Here is a 19,276-nt window from a genome sequence, read left to right as displayed (position 1 = left end):
CAGAAAAACTGAGCTGGAAGCAGGAGCTTATGGTCTGACATTATAATCTGAGCCAGAGAGGAAATTACTTCAATAGTCAAGTTCCACGAGGAAGGGGACCATATGCCTTATTTTATCTTTGGGGTTGAGGGTATTCAGAGTAGACACTCAAAAATGGCTTTTGAATAAATGAATACAGGGACAATGAGGGCTTGAACTCAGGGGTGGCAGAGGGAATAAAAAGAAAGGAGAAGTTACAGGAGATGTCACAAAGCAATAAGCAATGGACCACGGCAGCTGTGTGTACATAGGAGATATAGAAAAACCAAAGATAAGCAGCCAGGGATGACACAGGGACAAGCTGGGGAGAGGGAGGACATGTAGAATCGGAGGAGGTGGTGGTGGTTGTCAGAGAGACAGAATGTGGGTCTGAAAGCGAGGAGGCAGCTCATGATACAGCTGGTGACAGAGATATGACTTCCCACATCTCCATCTCAACCGCATTTTAAGGCATATGCCTGGCACATAGAAGGTACTTAATATCTGATTGGCTGACTTCACATTTAACAGTAACAACTAACATTCATGTGACGCTTTTAAGTTTTGCAAAGTGCTTTATATATATTCTCATTTGAGCTTCACAAACACCCTATGACATAGGTGTTACTATGATCCTCATTTTACTGACAAGGAAACTGAGGCTGAGAGGTAAAGTCATTCCTCTTTTCTATTTTCACTTCAAAATGCATGTATAAGAGGTATATAAAGGTTCATGTGTCCGTGTTTATCTGTATATATTTATATGTGTGTATATATACATACACATACACAGTGAGTTGAGTTACAGTTTCAAGCTATAGGTACTGAATGTTTATTTCTGACTGGTTACATATGACAAAAATTAAGATGATTATAAAGGAAGTAGGGAAAAAATGAAAATCCATCTCAAAAAACATGAAAATGAACTTACTTATCCAATGAATTGAAAGCCACATGCCTTTATAACCTCTGAATATGAATTCTTTAGCATTTTTTACACATTGGGTAACATGAAAACATAACATAGCTTTCATCTGAATGTACAAGTTTGATGTGGATGAAAATGCCCTGATGTTTATGAAAGTCTATTTATATAAACTGGCCTTTAAGCCCCCAATCAGTTTAGCATCATTTTCCTAACATTACAGAATTCCACATAAAAATAAACATTCCATTACACTTACTATTCAGAAGACAACACATTTGATTATTATGTATCAACAATAACCATTGAGGGACAGATTGATCACTGGGCAATAGCAATAGCATTTTCAGAAGAAACAAACAAAACTGAGCCTGACTGTACAGGTCTCTGACCATATTGGAAGCAGGTGAATTCACCAACAGGGTCGTTGAAACCAAACAGCACAGTTGGTATCCAGAGAATCGCTGGCCAGCAGGGCCCTCCCTCTAGTGGAGCAGGCACAGCATCTTGGCTGACCTCGTTTGATCGCCAAAAAAAAAAAAAGGGTCGTTGCCCTCAAAGACATTTCAGACGTGATCTGGGCAAGAGGGCGACTTCAGAAGTGCCCGAGACGAAGGCAAGGACTTCAAAATTGTAAAAAGACTCGCGTGTGTGAACAATGAATGGCGTCACTTAGGTGATGATGGACATCTCTTCCCTATCTCTGCTCTCAGACACCGAGCTCACTATACTTTTCAGGTACTTGATGAACTCCATCCGGATCTCCTCCGGTTCCTCCTCCAGATTGGAGTGTACCAATTTCAGTTTGTTCAGAGGTGCGGCTACAGAGTGAAACAGGAAGGTATCATTATGCAGAGTTTCGGAGCAATTTCTGAAAATAGGAACAGAAGCAATCACTCATGCATTAAAGCACCTACTATGTACCAGGCACTGTGCGGGGTGCTCGGCACCCAGAGTCAAAGCCCCCACTCTGACACATCTAAGCGCACACAGACTATGAAGAGCCTGATCCCCATAAACACAAGGTGGGAGGAGGGTGGGGGGATGTGGGCTGTGTCCAAGGGAACCCCGGAGAGGAGGGATGAGGCCCAGCGACGGGAGACAGAGCACCCCACATGGTGCAGGAAGGGGAGCCAAGCAAAATCAGGCTGGAAGCTGAGGCTGGGCCTGGTCGTGAGGGGCTTCAGAAGCCAAGCAGGGCAGTTTATGTTCATGCTGACAGTGACAGTGAGGAGGACACTGGAGCAGCATGGGGCCAGCTTTGGAGGAGGAAAACCACTGAGCGGGTGGGGTGGGGGTGAGGAGAGACAGGACCCGAGGGAAGCTCTTAGTGCCATATGCGGCTCATAAAGAACCACTCTGGCATTTCCTAATGTTCCAAAACAGGATGGTATTTTAAGTCTGTTTAGGAGCACCATGGGCTTCACAACCCCACCTCCAGCCCACTACTGGGTGGTAAGGAAGACCTTACCAACTACAGATCCCATTCCCTTTGATGCAGGATATAAACCAAAATCCCTTAACACATATTTTGTGCCTGGCACACAGGAAATATCATAATAAATGTCTATAGACTGATTTTCAGTTTACTTTGATTAAATGACTCAGGCATTTACAATGAGCAATTTTTGTTGTTCAGTCATTTTTCAGTCACGTCTGACTCTTCGTGGCCCCTCTTGGGGTTTTCTTGGCAGAGATGTGAAGTAGTTTGCCATTTACTTCTCCAGTTCATTTTACAAATGAAGAAACTGAGGCAAGCAGGGTTAAGTGACTTGCCCAAGGTCACACAGCTAGGCAGTGTCTAAAGCTGAATCTGAACTTATGAAGATGAGTTTTCCTGATTTCAAGCCCAGTTCTTTTATTCACTTTACCACCTAGCTGTCCAAGGAGCAATAGATAAAAGCAATTATGGAAATTTTCCAAATGTTGATTATACAGGACCACCTCAGTAATACATAAGTCACATGGCTGACCGGGGTTTTTTCTTGAGATAAATTACTTTTTAAATAAGCTTTTAAAAAATGTTAATTAGCCTAGCTGACTTTGCCACAGTGATGATAGATTAAAAGGAGATGCCGAATGCTATTACTTATCTTCAACCACTGAATAAAAGCTCATTAAATGTACTAGAAAAATCATGAAAAAAGAAAACTTTGGAGCCAGAATGGAACTGAGGAGATATTTTCGTTGTCTAGTTCAGGAAACAGGACCAATTTCAACTACCATACCTAAAGTTATAACATTAGTACAGTAATTAAATGTTCTTCATCTTAAGGTTCCTTTTTTTTTCTTTTTATCTGTTAGGCAGTGTGTTTCAGCGAGGAGCACCAGGAAGATGGGAGCTCCTGTCTGGCCTCTTAGATATGCAAGCTGTGTAACCCTGGGCCAGCTCTAGGCAACGCTGAGAGTTTGCTGACATGGATTTCCCTCATCCAGTGAAATCTCAGGTCCCATCACTCACCTTTTATCTCTGTTGCTCTCTACCTGTTTGTCATATGTCCAGTTCTTCAAGTAAATTAACACCCTAGGCATGCATAACAAGACAGTACCTTGCATAAAATTCCCTACATACAGGGAGTACTCAATCAGCATCTAGGAGGATGGTGTCAATTTTTTTTTTTGTACTTTGGGATTCTCTATCAGGATGACTATCAAGATGATGTTAGTCTCTCTGGGCCTCAGTCTTCCCATCTATATAATTAGGTTGGATGAGGTGGTCTTTAAATGTTATGGTAGGTATTATGTCGATTATGTTGCAATGACAGGTTTTTAAAGAGACAACCAAGGAGCCATGGTCAGTGAAGAAGACTGTAAGCAAAGATCCAGATCAGTCTGACAAACATTCAAGCACTTAACATGTGAGAAGCACTGAAAAAAAAAATAAGGGGCTACTGAGAAAATATGCAAAAAGAACTAAAAATCTATTTAAAATGAGCATTTTTGTCCTCCTCACCCAAAGACAAGTTGCCCTTGTCCCCTCCAGAGCCTGGCTTGTGGTGCGCAATTAAGAGACACTGGCTGTCTTGTAACAGCTGCTGCTGCACGAAGCAAGAATGCCACATTTCAATCTCCTTCAGGTGGCTGGGGATATTGGCATTGAAGATGATCACCACTCCGTGAGAGTCCTTCATGAGGGCGGGCCAGCATGATTCAAACCTCCAGGGAGGGAAAAGAGCCCTGTCAGGTGGGGGTGATTCTTCTAAGTCTTGTGTGTATAGTGATGAATATGCTTGCTCTTGGCCCATAATGGCCAAGAAGAGATATTTACAGACTTAAGAACACAGACCGCATTTACAGAAGGCCATTTTTATGAGCATCCATGTAAACACACAACATACACAAGGGCTGCTAGGTGGCACAGTGGATAGAACACTGGACTTGGAATCAGGAAGACCCATCTTCATGAGTTTAAATTCAGCCTGAGACACTTTCTAGTGGTATGACCCTGGGTAAGTCACTTAACTCTGGTTGGCTCATCTGTAAAATGAGCTAGAGAACACTCCAGCATCTTTGCCAAGAAAACCTCAAAATTCATCACAAAGAGTCAGACGTGAATGGAACACACACACACTCTCCCCCCCCCGGAAGAAAACTGAAAAACACTTACTTTGTGTCTCCTCCACAATCCCACAGCTCAAACTCACACCCTGTCCCTTTGTTGTTGCTAGCTACTTGGGGGTTCTCAAATTCCAGGATCCTAAAAACACAAATGTGTTTGGGAGAGGTGATGGGTCCGGTGCTTGCCTCAGAGTCTTCAGAACACAGAGCAGTCAGGGCTCAGTACTCACCTCACACCTTGGGTTGGGTTGTACTCGGTGATGTCTGAGGACTCTGTCAAAAAGTTGGCCAGGACCGTTTTGCCGCTCTGTGCAAAGTGACAGCATTTGGATTTTGTTCATTAAAGATTGGGTTCACAGAATCACAGGATTGGGGAACTGGAAGGGCCCTTAACTGACATCTAGTCCAACACATTCTCCAAAAGAAATCCCCGTTGCAACCAGCCAAGTCATTCCACTTGGCCTCAGTTTCCTCAACAATAAAATGATTGCAGTGGCTGGCTTCTGAGGTTCCATCCACGATCCCACAACTGCATGTTTCCCTAAACTTCCTCCCAACTCCCAGGATCAGTGCCCTTCAGTAGGAAAATCTGAGGCTCTGGTCATGAGATCTTGATTCTGGTATTCATTACCTGTGTGACCTGGGCAAAGTTAATGTCTGTCCCTTTATAAAATAAAGGCCAGAGAGGCAGGGGAAAGGACATCAGATTCCATGATGCAATGGAAACTGGGGTCACAGCACATGACTGGGTCTTAGCTGTGTTCTGTTTTACTTGTGTGACTTTGGGCAAGGCATTTTTTTCACCTCTGGGTCTGTTTCCTCATTTATCATATAAAGGGGTGAGCCTAGATGACCTCTAAGGGTCTTTCTGGCCTGAGATCTGTAATCCTATGATTTTTATCAAATGACTTCATCTCCTTGGCCCCCACTTTCCTCATCTGCAAAATGAGAGGCTGATCGTCTAAGGCAGGGATTCTTTTTTTTTTTTTTTTGCATCTCGGACCGCTTTGGAAGTCAAAAATGGAACTGTCTTAGAATGTTTTCAAATTTATAAAAAAAAATAAGATTACAAAGGAAACTAATTCTATTGAAACACTTTTTCAAAAAAAATTTATGCCCCAGGTTAAGCATCCTTGTTCTAAGGGCTCTTCCAGCTATCTGTCTTTGATGCTACGATCCTTCTTCCCTGGGCCTCAGTTTCTCCCATATACCCCAATAGAATGTAAACTCCCTGGGGGCGTGGGCCGTTTTTGCCTTTCTTTGTATTCTCAGTCCTCGGCGCAGAGCCGACCAGAGGAAGTATTTAATAAATGCCTGTTGACTGACCGACCTGAAATGAGCTGGCTGGGCTGGATGATGTCTGGGGTCTCTCTCAGCTCCAAACCTACCACTGCACTGTCTCTGCGAGCTCCTTGCCCTTTCTAAGCCTCAGTTTCCGCGTTCGTCAAACGAGGGGGCTGGATTACATGGATTCTGTGAGCCTAGGTCACTTCCCCCCCCTCCCCGGGCCTCAGGTTCCCAATCTGTCCAAGGAGGGGTGCGGCCCCCACCCCTGGCCCAGGAGCCTCCTTCCAGACCCTCCCTCTTAACCTAACCCGGCGGAGCTGCCCCCAGGTGGGACGGAGGGAGCCAAGCCGGGCTCCCCCCCCCCCCAGTTTCCCAAGGGAGGACACTGAGGCTCAGGGAGGCCGCCCCCTCTCCCCTCCCCGCCGCCGCGCCCACCTCACAAGGCCCCACGAACAGGATCTTAGCCTTGAGCATGGCGCCGGCCCTGCGCGGCAAGGCATCTCCGGCCGCCCGGCCTTGGCCCCAGCCCGCAGGCGCCGCCGTTGCCAGGACGCCGGGATCCTCAGGGGTGGGGGGGCGTGGCCGAGAAGCTCCTCTGGGATTCGCTACCCCTCCGTTTCCATGGGGATGGAGGCGGGGCAGGCGGCGTGCGCTCGCCGCGCAGCCGCAGATTCTCGGCGAGCGCGCGCGGTGGCGGCGGCGGCGGCGGTGGCGGTTTAACTGTCTGCGGGTCCCCCATCCCCCAACCTTCCCGTGCCCTCGCCTTCAGCCGCGAGATGGAGAAGGTCCGACGTCATTAGTGCGCCACCCCTCATTTGACAGAGGGGGGAAACTGAGGCTCAGGGAGGGGGAGTGGCTTCTTAGACACAGGCCCACAGGCTCATCGATTCCGAGCTGGAAGGCCCTCTGGACCCAGCTCCCCTCCCATTTGACACGTGGGGAAACTGAGGCCCAGAGGGAGGAAGTGACGCGGCCAGGGTCAAGCAACCGTTAGTCAGAGGTGGGAGGCCAAAGTCCGGTCCTCCACCTGTCATCTTGCCTGGCACTGTCGGCTTAGAGAGGGAAGGGACCTTGGGGGCCGATGAGCCCCCCTTCTCTGCCCCCCCCCGCCTCCCCCCTCCCCCCTCCCCCACCTTCCCCGTCTCTCCTCCCCCACCTCTCCCCTCCCCCACCTTCCCCCTCTCCCCTCCTCCACCTCCCACCTCTCCCCACTGTCTTAGTGAAACCCTAGGCCAGATTTATCCAGGACGGGGACCTTCTAAAGCCAGAATATCTGTACATTTCATAGGCACGGCTGAAAGTGAAAATGAAAATAACGAAATGATCTCCCTTCCTTGTAAAGGGCTTTTTTGAACTGTCTTTTAATTCTGGAAATCTGGGTTTGTGGTACACGGAACCTTGGTCTCTAACGCGTCCAGTCCTGTATCTCCCAAGTGCGACCAGGCATCTCTGACAGGATGTTCGATGGTCACCCCCAATTCAACGATGACTGGTCATCTTTCCCTCAAGGCTGGCTCTCTTCCTGTCATCTCTGTTTTTGTTTTTGGGACTGGTCTCCCAGCCCCCAGTATGTTACCTGAGAACTATTCCTCATGTACAACATATTGAGTCCAATTCCTTCCTGAGAAGCATTGGAAAGAACCCTGGAAGGGGTGTCCCACTTCAAACACACGGGTAACCTTGGGTTTGTCATTTAACTCTTCCCAGTCTCAATTTCTTCATCTGCAAAACAGGGATGATGATATCTCAGAGATGAGAACAAAGGACTCTATAAATGTGCTATTATTTCAGTTTTTTGGTGTTTTTTCCCTGCATGTGTCTTCATTCTCACTGTAGTCCAACCTTTTATTACCACACACCTAAATTATTCATGTATCTTCTAGTTAATATCAATGGTTCTAGTCTCTAGATCCCAAGGTCAGAGCCTTTCCATCGAAGAGGAACCCACTATCTTTTGAGACTGCCTATTTTATTTTGGATAACTAATTACTGGAAAATTTCCCCTTATATCAAGTCTAAATTTGTATCTTCACAACATAGGCTTAGTTTTGCCTGGCTGAGTAAAGAATATGTAATCTCCCCTGTGATTATCCTTCAAATACTTGGATGGAGATAACATCCTCTTAAGTCTTAACTTCTCTAGGCCAAGAATTGTCTGGTTTTGCCCTTAATTTGACTAGGGTGGGCAGGAAAAGGAGGATCTTGATAACACCCATTTTGTCATCTGTGGGCATCATGCTTGGCCAGCTATCGGGCTTGATGTCCTGGCGGGACAGATCAGGTTCACTGCTGTGTTGGTAGATCTGTTTGGCCCTATTAAGGCCCATCTTCCGGGCTAGAATGTAGAGACTTGGCATTGTTTTCAGTCAACCATCAAGTTGCTACACAACTTCTTTTTTTTAAAGAAACTTCTTGTTGTTGCACACCCATCTACATTTCTTGTGTTTATGCCTTTGGAATGAGTGTCCCCCAAACCCAGAATGCCCCCCCCCAGATTCCCTGGCTTCCTTCAAGATTCCGCTTAAGTCTCACCTTCAGGAGGCCTTAGCATCCAAGATGCCCATCCATCTACTCTGAGTATGCCAGGTATGTATCTATTACAAGTCTCCTTCAATAGAAAGTGAGCTCCTTGAGAGCAAGGACTGTTACTGCCTTTGTATCTCCAGTGCTTAGCATCATGCTGTACACAGGAAGTGCTTAATAAATGCTTGTGGACTCATTGACTCAGACCAAGTCAAAAGATATGGCAAGGAAGTTCAGTTGTAATGATCATATGTGGTCCATTAGCAGATTAAATTGGATCATAGATTTAAAGCTGGCAGGGACTTTATAGAAGTATATAGTTTGTATAGTCCAAACTCAAACAGAAATGGGGCACTTAGAAAACCACATATTAACATTATTCATGTTCTATCATATTTTTATTTATTTTGTTAATTTTGTCCCAATTACATTTTAATCAGTTTCAAGCCCACTGGTGGATACCTCTGTTCTAGTCTGACCTCCTCATTTTATAGCTGAGGAAACTACTTTAGGCTAGCAGTGTGTTTTAGGGATAAACTATGATAAAAAGGTCAGCTGGTTAGGTTGGAGGGAGACTTTTTACCAGCAATCTTAAATGTCAGACTAAGAAGTTTGTATTTTATTTGGTAGGCAATGGGGGGCCACTGAGGGACTTTGGACAGGGGAGTGATAAGATTAGATCTGTGTGTTAGGAAGATTACTTTGATGGAAGAGGGTTTTGAAGCCAGGGAAATGGTCATATCTAAAGTCACCAGGAAGTGATTTAATTTATAGGCTCATTCCATAAAGCCTTGCTGTCTAGAGTTCTGCTTGAGACTCTTAGAAGAAAGTGGAGAATTCCATTTGCAGTAGGGCTAGGCAGAATCTGCCAACTGCTAAACAAAACCTAGGTGAGCTATTATAGAGGAAAAGGGGGAAACTTAAAATCTACATACTCTGGAGTTATTATCTCAACTCCCACTGGCACAAATTAGCAATTCAGAGCATGGCTATTATATCTCCTTTCAGGGTCATAAGAGTAATCCTTGAGGAGTCGAGGGTTTGTTTTTCTAATGCTATTATTCTTTACAAGCCCCCACCAGTGTGTGCTTCCCCTAATCATCAGCTGATCTTAGTCAGCTAGACTTAATTAGTTTTTAGAAAGGGGTGTCTACTAAAGTAGTAGTAAGAACAGTTGGCACAAACGCATCCCCCCCCAAGTCTATGATAGATTTTCCCATTAGTATATACAGAGTCCAGGAGGAAATGTGCTCCAGCTTAGAGAACACATGTGGCAGAGGGGCAATTCCCAGCTCCCGCATGCTGGCAGACCCATTCTCCTCTTTGTAAGATTACTCAAGAAGTTTACCCTAGGCTCTCATCCCGAGTTCCTTGCAGAGTCTTACAGCTGCTTTTCTTGCTATAGAAGCATGATATAGTAGGGATGGGGAATTCAGGGTTCTAGACATCTCTTGGAGTTCTACTTGCTGAAAATAGAACAACTAATGACATCTTGATTTGTCTTAATGATAATTTCATTCTTCCAAAGGTTAAGGAAGCGGCAAGGGGGATTGCTGTTAGAGACCTGGTTTTGAACAACAAGGCTGCAGAAGGAGAAATGATTAGGACCTTGGGGGTAAGTGATCATTCCATGTTAGAATTTGGGATCTAGAAGGAGGAGAAAGACAAGCATTATCTAACATGCACACCTTGCATTTTGCAAAAGCATATTTCAGAGGGTTCAGAGAAAGGACAGAGAGGATCCCATGGTTCCTCTAAAGTTCTTCATTCAGGAGAGGTGGAAAGGAAGCTCTCAAGAATGAAATTCTGAAGACATAAACAGAACTTATTCCAATGGGAAAGAAAAAAAGGCAGGAGAGGGGGTTGGGGAGCCACCTAAAGAGCTCAAACTACACATCAGGGTATTGAAAGGACTTACTGATCCAGACGCTGATCAGTGTACCATCAGTGATCTTTGCAAGATTAGGAAGAAGTGGGGATGTCTGAGGACTGGAGCAAGATCGTGCTCCTACTTTCAAAAAAAGGGAAAGACTGCAGCTACAGGTCACTGCACTTGATTTAAATTCCTGGCAAAATTCTAAAATGTACTTATTATGAAAGGGATGGGTTGTGAGAAAGAGCAGCAGAGTTAGCTAAGAGCCAGGATGATTTGTCAAGTACTAGTTAGGCCAGATTAACCTCGGTTCCTTTTTTGATGGGGCTGATTACTAGAGGGGTAATTCTGGAGAATGCTCATATAGTGTAGCTAGATTTCACTGAAGGGTTTGATAAACTCTCACAATCTCCTTCTGCACCAGGTGGAGATAGGAGGACTAGCTGGGTGGATTTGGAACTGGTGAGTGATCAGGTTCCAGCAGAAACCATGGATACGTTGATGCCAACTTGAAAAGAGATCTCTAGTGGGATCACTTCAGGGATCTGTCCTTGGCCCAATAATGCTCAATATTTTTTCTTTTTTCTTTTTTTTTATATGAGGCAATTGGGGTTAAGTGACTTGCCTAGAGTCACGCAGCTAGTGAGTGTTATGTGTCTGAGGTCAGATTTGAACTCAAGTCCTCCTGACTCCAGGGCCAGCATTCTATCCACTGCGCCACCTAGCTGCCCCTCAATATTTTTTTATAGTGACTAAGATGAAGCTATAGATGTCATTTTTCTCAAATTTGCATTTGACACATAGCTGGGCAATGGTAGAATCATCGAATAAGATAAAATTTTAATAGACAAATTTAATAGATGAAATCAATCAATCAAGTGTTTATTAAGTACCTGCTCTGTGCCAGATGTGCCTAAACTACCATACCCATAAAAGTACTCTGGGAATTGTAGCAGACTGCACATCCACTATGTGTCACCAGCATGACATCGCAGCCAAAGCCCCATCCAGTTCTGTGGGCTCCATCTTAGGAGGGACATTGCACATCAGGTCAAGAAAAAGGGAGCTCAGGCTGCTGAAGGGCCTGCAAGGTATGTCATGTGATCATCCGTTGAAGGAACTGGGGATGGTTAGCTTGGGAAAGAGGAGGCTTGGGGGGAACTGAATAGCTATCTTCTAGTATCGGAAAGACTTTTGTACGGAAAAGGGATCAAACTTGTTCTGCTTGGCCTCCCAGGGCAGAATCAGGAACAGTGAATAGATGGTGAAGAGAGATGGATGTCAGCTCAATGCTAGGAAAAAACTCCTTGCAATCAAAACTTTGCAAAAGTTGAATGAGTTGCCTTGGGTAATGAGAGTTCTCCCTTCCCAACGTTTTTCAGGCATAGGCTGGATGACTACTCAGCAGGGGTATTGAAGAGGAGATCTAGGTAGCCTTTGTGGCTACATCCAAGACTCCCTCTGTGCTTTTGCTAGAGTAGGAAGGGTATGTTGAAAAGGGAAGTGCCTAGAGGCAGGGAGATCAATTAGAAGCTATTTACAGCAATCTAGGCAAGAGGTGACTTTGTCTAGTCTGCAGGCAAGTGGGATTGAACAGGAGGGGAGGGATGTTAGAGACACTGTAGAATTAAACTTGATTGGATTTGAAACTGGATGTGGGAGGTGAGGGAGAGGGAGAGTCAAGGATAATTCCAAGATTTTAACGAGAGTAACTAGACAGATTTTAGTGTTAGCATTTGGAATGAGGAAATTAGGAGAAGGAAGATTTTTTTTGCAGGGCAGATAAGGATGAATTCAATTTTGAACACATTGAATTTGAAGGACAGCCAGGTGGAGATCTGTGGCAGGCAAGTGAAACTATAGGACTTCATTCATGGGAATGGTGGCAGCATAAGGGGTTGAGGTTTACGAGGGTGAAAGAGACAACATGAAAGTGGCCACTTTCTGCATTCCTTTCTCTCTGTACAAATTCCATCCATCCTTCAAGGCCTAGCTTGAATCCCCTGTGCTCCATGAAGCCTCCTTGACTATTTCAGCCTATCCTGATCTCTTCCTTCTTTGAATATTTCTCATAGATAGTAGAATCAGTGCCATACAATTTAATGTTTAATTATATCCTGCCTTTTTTTTGTTCCCTGCTTGGTACAGCCAAACTTCCTTCAATTATTTTTGGTCAGAAGACCTTTCATATTTCAAGGATCTGTGATATCACTGATGTGTGTATTCCATCTACCAATGAAGAATCCAGTCCATCTGTGCTTTAGTAAACAGTCTTAACTGTTTTCTGTGCTTTGCCTCCTTCACCCCCAATTGTCACTGTGACATATAAGAAGTTCAAGAGACAAAGATTTATGGGTAATTAATCATTTTCTTAATCATGCTAGCAATAATTAACCAAAGGGGTCAGTGGCACTCTTTAATACCAAAGACCCCTCATGGAACCCACTCAGTGCTTATATACCTTTGGAAGGGTGGTGTTTCTGAGGGTGGCAATCAACTCTGATTAGTTAACAATTAATAAGGCAGTAGAAAAACCTTAGTCCTGATTCAATAATTGGTATCATTAATCTCATTTCTCTCATCACCTAGTGACCAAAATTTGAGAGATTGTTGGTGTGGGGGAAGAGCACTCAACTTGGGTTTAGTGGACCTGGGTTTGAATCTGTGTTCTGCAGCTTACTACCTGGACAACTTTGGGTAAATCACCCCACTTCTCTGGGCCTCAGTTTCCTCATATGTAAAATGAAATAGTTAGACTAGATGACCTCTCAGATACCTTCCACCTCTAAGATCTATGATCTTAAAATCCCATGATGATTACATTTAGCTTGGCAGATCTTTGGAAAGCAGACTTACAATGGGTTGCCAGGCTGGTTCTCCTGCCTCAATTTTCATTCTTCCATCAGAGCCTTCAAGAAGCTCTATATCATATGAGATGTCAGAGTAAAATTTGAATCTCTCTAACAATTAGTGACATGGGCTGCCTGGGGACATGGTGAGTTCTTCTCACTAGAGGTCTTTCGGTGAAGACCCAATGACCACTTGTGGGGACACTGCAGGAAGGGCTTGGGTCACAGCCACGCGTTGGCTGATTTCATATCACTTCCCTATACACACTCCAAGGCTGGCCACACTGTCTCACTCTTAGCTATATGTGACACTCGATCCCTGTCTCTCTGCTTTTGCACCTCCTCTCCCCTCCTGGGGCACTTTTCCTCCTCACCTCAGCCTCTTGAAATATCTACCTCCTTCAAGGCTCTCCTACAGGAGACCTTTAATTACAACCCCCTCTTCCCTCCCCGATAAGTTGTTAGCACTCTCCCTATCATGAAAGCACTTTATACCTACTTGGTTTACGTGGCAGATGATATATGTACCAGGCATATGGGACCTGGTGTTGCTGAAGCCGTATTCATCCATACCTGGCTCTTTGCTTTGCTCTCAACAACCGTGGAAGATCTGGTTGTTATTTAATTAAGTTAAACCATGGGTGGAGTGGAGTGGTGTGGAGTGCATATTGTGGCCACCAGGTGGCAGCCACTCTCAGATCACCAACTCAGTGTTGGTATGGAACTAGTCAGTGAATGTGCAGGGATTTTCCCAGTGGCTGCAGCATCTCTGCTGCTCACTAGTGGACACACACACCTATAAACTCTTACACTCCTCCTCCTCTTGCACTCCCCCAGTTAGGAGCTGCAGCAGGCCCTGATTTTCTATTGCTCTGAAATCTAAAATGATGGAAATCACTGTTTTGATAGCCCCGTCCTCCCATCTGGGAGAATGCCTTCAATCTAATAAATTCTCTTTTATCGCATCTCATCCCACAGGCAGTCCTCATGGTGTCTGCACACATATTTATTGCACAAAGGCAAAGAATAAAACCATTGTAAGAGCTACTCTCTGCCCTCTTTTGCAGAGGTGGGGGAACCACGGATGTGGAATATTGCATATATTCTCAGACTTAGTTGATGTGTTGGGTGGTTTTCCTGAACTGCTTGTTTTTTCTTCCTTTTTTGTTCTTTTTGTTAGAGGAATAGTTCTCTGAATTGTGTGGGATAGAAGAATACACTAGGAAATGGAAAGGATATAAAAATAAAAGATATAAATGTATATATTTTTAAAAAAGGGTTACTCTTTGAAGTGTTCAGCCCAATCATGTCTCACCAGTCCTTCCAACAGTGAATCTTCCTGACTCCAGGCCCAGCATTCTGTCTACTGCAGCACCACCTAGCTGCCCAGAGTCAAGAATAGCCAGGTTCAAATCCTTCCTTGAACACTTACTGGGTGACTGTTTCATTTTTTATCATTTTATCCCCAGTGCCTAGCATGAGTCCTTATATGTAGTAGGCATTTGTTGAACAGAATGGATGAAATGGCCTCAGAGCTTGAATTGGGGCTGGTCAGGGAAATCACCTCCTGTAGAAGGGAAGGGTGTGAACTGGGATTTAAGCCAACTCAAAGATGGCCCCAGATTGGTGCCAGCGGTTTATTCAGGATCCATAAATCCAAGTCACTTGTTGGCCCTAGGGTAATTGGACAGGGAGGTCAGTATAGGATTGGGGGCAAGATGGAACACAGTGGCAAAAATGATTATTTATATGACTCATCCGGTTTCTATCAATCAACAAGCATTTATTTAGGACCTACGATGTGCCAGTCAGTACGTGAGGTACTGAGGAACATATACTTACATAAGCATATACATATATAAAACAAATTAATCCATCAATCAGCAAGAATTTACTAATTGCTTACCATATGTAGGAACACTGTGCTAATCACTGGGGATCGAAAGATAAAAAGAGACCCATTTCCTGCCCTTGATATGCTTCCCTGGCTTAAGACTCTGCTAAAAATCTTACAGTCTGTAAGAAACAAGTTGCCAATCCCCCTTAATGTTAGTGTCTTCCCTCTGTTGATTATCTCCAGTTTATCCTATTGATATCTTGTTTATACATAGTTATTTTCATGCTGTTTCTTCCATTAGTCCATGAGCTCCTTGGAAACAAGGACTGTTTTTTTTTTTTACCTTTCTTGGTATCCCCAGAACTGAGCACAGTGCCTTCCATAAAGAAGGTGTTCAATATATGCTTGTTGACTTGACTTGATTCTCCATTGGAAAGGGGGAAAAAAGTCAAATACTCTGAGCTTCTTAGAAATGAGTTCTATATAAGAAAGGGATTTTTGTTATAAAGTATTAAGATACATTGCTTCATGACCTTCATTTTAAATTATATAAGGCTTACTTTAGATAGTTTAATAAATAATCTCCAGAAAGCAGAGGGAGCAATATGGCATTTGGCAGAGGAAAGGACTAGATGACCTAACTGCTCTTTTTTATATTTAGTTCTGTGACTCCATTCAATAAAATCTCTCACAAGCACATAAAGAAATGATATTGAGGTATTTCAAATCCTTTCTATAAATTACTTAAAAGACTTAATATAGATTCCCAGTCATAAAATCTTTAATTTGAACTGGCCCTCTATAGTCTCTGTTTTTTTATTACTAGGAGATGTGTTGTGGATTTATAGTATCATTAAGGATATGACTGGGAAACATCTAGAAAGTGATGAAGTGATTACAAGGGTTTGTTTCATCAAGAACAGGTTGTGTCAGATTGACTGTTATTATTTCCTTTTTTGACAGGATTTTTAAGCTAGTATATGAAGGGAATGCTATGGATATAGTTTACATAGGTCTTTTGATAAAAATATTTCTCATGCTGTTTTTATGGAAAGGATGGAGAAGTATGGATTAGACGATAATACAGTCCGATGGACTCATAACTGGTTGGATAGGCAGATTCAAAGAGAGTTGTTAGTGGTTCAATATCAATATGGCAGGAGGTCTCCAGTGGAGTACCCCAGGTATCTGTGTTTAGCTGACCCTGTACTGCTTATTATTTGTATGGTTTGGACAAAGGCAGATGGCAGGCTCATTGAATCTGCAGATGGCCCAGAGCTGGAAGGGAGCTCTAACACCATGGGGGACAGAGTCAGGATCCAGAAGAAGGTTGACAGGCTGGAGAGCTGCCCCCTGTCTCAGAAGCTGCAGTTCAACAGGAATAAATGTAAAGTACAGCATTTGGGTGCAAACAAATCAGCTTTGTAAGTATAAGATGGAAGAGGTATGGATGGGGAGCAGTTGTTCTCAGCACACCTGGGAGGTTTTAGTGGACTGGGAGCTAACTGTCGGGCTTGTGATGTGGCCACCAAGCCCCTCAGCGAACCGTTAGGATGGGTCTGATTCCCAGGAGTGAGATGGTGACAGTGTCATTGTTCTCTGCCCTCCTCAGACTGCATCTGGAGGGTTGTGGTCAGCTCAGCACCCCATAGAGAGCGTATAGGAAAAGGCAGCCAGGGTTTTGAAGGGCCTTGAGTTCATACAAAGGAGGTTTGGTTGAAGGAACTAGGCATGTTTATCATGGAGAAAAGAAGACTCTGCAGACACAGGATAATTTTCTTCCCCATTGAATTTGTTTTGTTTGGCCTGAGGTCAAGGCCAGGAGCAATGGGTAGAAATTGTGAAGAGAGAGATTTAAGCTGGATATCAGGGAAAACTATTTGGTCTGTCCCAGAATGGCCTAGGCTGGCTCAGGAGGTGGGCGGGTCCCCCTCCTTGGAGGTCTTCAATTTGTCAGGTATGTTGTGCTGGAGATTCCTTTTCTGTTGACATAGCAGACATTTGAATTCCCTTCCAAATCTCAATTTCTGTGAGCCTGTGAAATGCTATAGTGGGCCCTGAAGACAGCAGCAATCTGACCCTAGAAGATCATGGGCCTGAGCTGGAGCCCAGTGCTCCGAGTGCAGACATGCCAGAGCAGCCAGTGGGATGAACCCAGGAAACTGAGGTAGGACCAAAAAGAAGCTGACCATCCCATGTAAGTATGGCTGTGCGAGGGCAGAGCCTGGCCCTGGCATAAGGTCCTACACCAGAAATTGAGACTGCAGGTGATGAGCAAATGTAAGAAAAAACCGTCAACTATTATGAAGAAATAAGAGACACGCACACAAGAGGTAAACCCAGAAGAAGACGTCAACAATGTCCCTTGAAGGGAAAATGACTCAGCTGTGAGGACTTTATGAGCACCTGGAAAAAATGAAGCAAGAGAGAAAAAGTGAAATTATGAGTGAGCTAAGAGCCCTGGTGGAATGAACACGAGGGAGAATGAATAGCTTGAAACAGACAGTGGAAAACCTTTCCTTAAAAGACTCCCTGAAAATTAGGAAGGAGCAAATAGAACTCAGTGACTCTATGAAACAAGAAATGTTAGAGCAAAAGCAAAAGAATGAAAAATAGAAGCAAATGTAAGAGATTTGCTGTCAAAGCCACTGACCTGTAAAACAGGGCAAGGAGAAATAATCTAAGTCATCAGAATCCCTGAAAACCCTGATCATACAAGACTGGGTGTTATAGTTCAAGAAATCACGGACTGAAAACTATCAAAAGTAGAGGGCAAAGTTAAACTAGAAAGAGGCATCGGTCACCTCCTAAAAGAATCCCCCGAGTGAAAAGTCCCAGGAATGTCACAGCCCAAATCTAGAGCTTCTGGGTTTAAAAAAAATACAAGCAGTCAGTTAGTAAATATGAATTAAGGGCCCACCATGGGGCAGGTGGGTGGCTGCCAGGCACTGTGTGAAGTGCTGGGATGCGAAGAAAGACCAGACAGGTCCTGCCCTCAAGGAGTCACAGTCTAATGAGGGAGACAACCTGCAAACCACTATGTACAAATGAGACCCACTTTTTAAAAGAGAAACAGGACAAAGTGACAGTTTGTGGTTTCCTGTGCAGTCCTCCCTTCGCTTCTTCGCATATGGAAATGTTCAAGTTGTTGGTATTTGTCAAGTCCAGAATGCGAAAAATTAAAATGAAAAAAGTCAGTGAAAAGAAACACACAGTTTGGATTGGCCTGGATATCTCTGAAACCTTGGAAAACTCATCCTGAGGCTTCTGCTATGCTGGCGACACCTTCTATGGAGAGTTTGTGGAAGGAATCAGACCAGAATCACACACAGTGAGGAAGCACGGATGGACAAGATCCCTATCAGCAGCAACAGTATCCACACACAGGTCTGTTGAAGTAATGGAGTGCCTGAACAAAATAGGAATGAGACATTCTGAAAAAGGAGGCTTTCAAAAATGTATGGTAGTCTTACCAGCTGTTTTGGATTAAAGTTCACGGTGTAGTTTAAGCTCCTTTCTAACAGTTTTTCTTTGGTGAGGGATATTTTTCTTAATTAAATATAAATTTATTATTATAACACCCTGACACTTATATACCAACTTTCCTCTATAGCTCCCAAAACTAACTTAAAACGTTTCCAAACTGATGTCTCTTGGCTGGGAAAAGAAATATTTAAATCTGAAATATTCCATTAAGTTCTAGGATGTATCACTTCCTTAAAAGATGTAGATGCATGTGATTATGCATCTACTGAGTTACATCTGTATATAAAGATATGGCAATATTCACATATACATCTATATATCTGTTCAATTTTTATGTTCAGACTTAGATATAAAAATAATGTTCCTAGGAGTCATTCCTACTCTTCATGACCCCCTTGGGGTTTTCTTGGAAAAGATGCTGGAGTGGTTGGCCATTTCCTTCTCCAGTTCATTTGACAGATGAGGAATTGAGGCAAACAGAGTGAAGTGAATTGCCCTGGTCACACAGCTTAGTAGGTATCTGAGGTCAGACTTGACCTCAGGTCTTCCTGACTCCAGGCCTGGCACTCTATCCACTATGCCACTCCCTGCCATACCACAACTGAGACTTGCTGCCTTTCATTTACTTTATATGTATCTTGTATATACTTATGTATTTATACATCATTTCTCCCCATTAGAATGTAAGCTCCCTGAGGGCAGAAACTATTTTTGCTTTTTCTTTGTGTCTCCTGCTCCTGGCACATAATTAGTGCTTAGTGTATACTTGATTGATTGACTGGTCTTTAAAAACGTATTGCTGATCTCTTTTCTATCAAAAACACATTTTATATAAAAGTTTCATGGACCTATTTTTTGTGTATTTTAAAAATCTTTTAATTTTTTGTCTGCATTTCAAGGCTACAGGAAGGTGTGCCTTG

General features: G+C 43.8%; 1 protein-coding gene across 3 annotated transcripts; it reads right to left on the bottom strand.

Moving 5' to 3' along the window:
- Nucleotides 1–815: 815 nt before the first annotated feature.
- IFT22 (intraflagellar transport 22) lies at nt 816–6,400 on the bottom strand. Of its 3 annotated transcripts, none has more exons than XM_021005769.2 (5): nt 6,224–6,398; nt 4,732–4,808; nt 4,551–4,640; nt 3,897–4,120; nt 816–1,764 (listed from the first exon to the last, which is right to left on the bottom strand). In XM_021005769.2, the coding sequence occupies exons 1-5, from the start codon at nt 6,260–6,262 to the stop codon at nt 1,616–1,618; spliced, it is 579 nt and encodes a 192-aa protein (XP_020861428.1). In that variant the 5' UTR covers nt 6,263–6,398; the 3' UTR covers nt 816–1,615. The 3 variants fall into 3 exon arrangements, with proteins under 3 accessions (XP_020861428.1, XP_020861429.1, XP_020861431.1); XM_021005770.2 differs by having other exon boundaries at nt 3,897–4,099; nt 6,224–6,395; XM_021005772.2 differs by having other exon boundaries at nt 1,727–1,814; nt 6,224–6,400.
- Between the last annotated feature and the right edge of the window lie 12,876 nt (nt 6,401–19,276).

Source organism: Phascolarctos cinereus, unplaced genomic scaffold, assembly GCF_003287225.1.
Source record: "Phascolarctos cinereus isolate Bilbo 61053 unplaced genomic scaffold, phaCin_HiC Scaffold_5;HRSCAF=322, whole genome shotgun sequence".
NCBI classification, from domain to species: domain Eukaryota; kingdom Metazoa; phylum Chordata; class Mammalia; order Diprotodontia; family Phascolarctidae; genus Phascolarctos; species Phascolarctos cinereus.
Note: the sequence above shows the minus strand (reverse complement) of the source record. Positions and strands in the feature narration are given on the sequence as shown.

Excerpts from the sequence above, each read along its gene's own strand:
- IFT22 (XM_021005769.2), bottom strand. The coding sequence starts at position 6,262 with ATGCTCAAGGCTAAGATCCTGTTCGTGGGGCCTTGTGAG. Across the intron at positions 4,641-4,731 it reads AACCCAACCCAAGGTGTGAG|GATCCTGGAATTTGAGAACC; the intron begins GTGAGTACTGAG and ends TTGTGTTTTTAG. Across the intron at positions 1,765-3,896 it reads CAAGGGCAACTTGTCTTTGG|CCGCACCTCTGAACAAACTG; the intron begins GTGAGGAGGACA and ends TTCACTCTGTAG.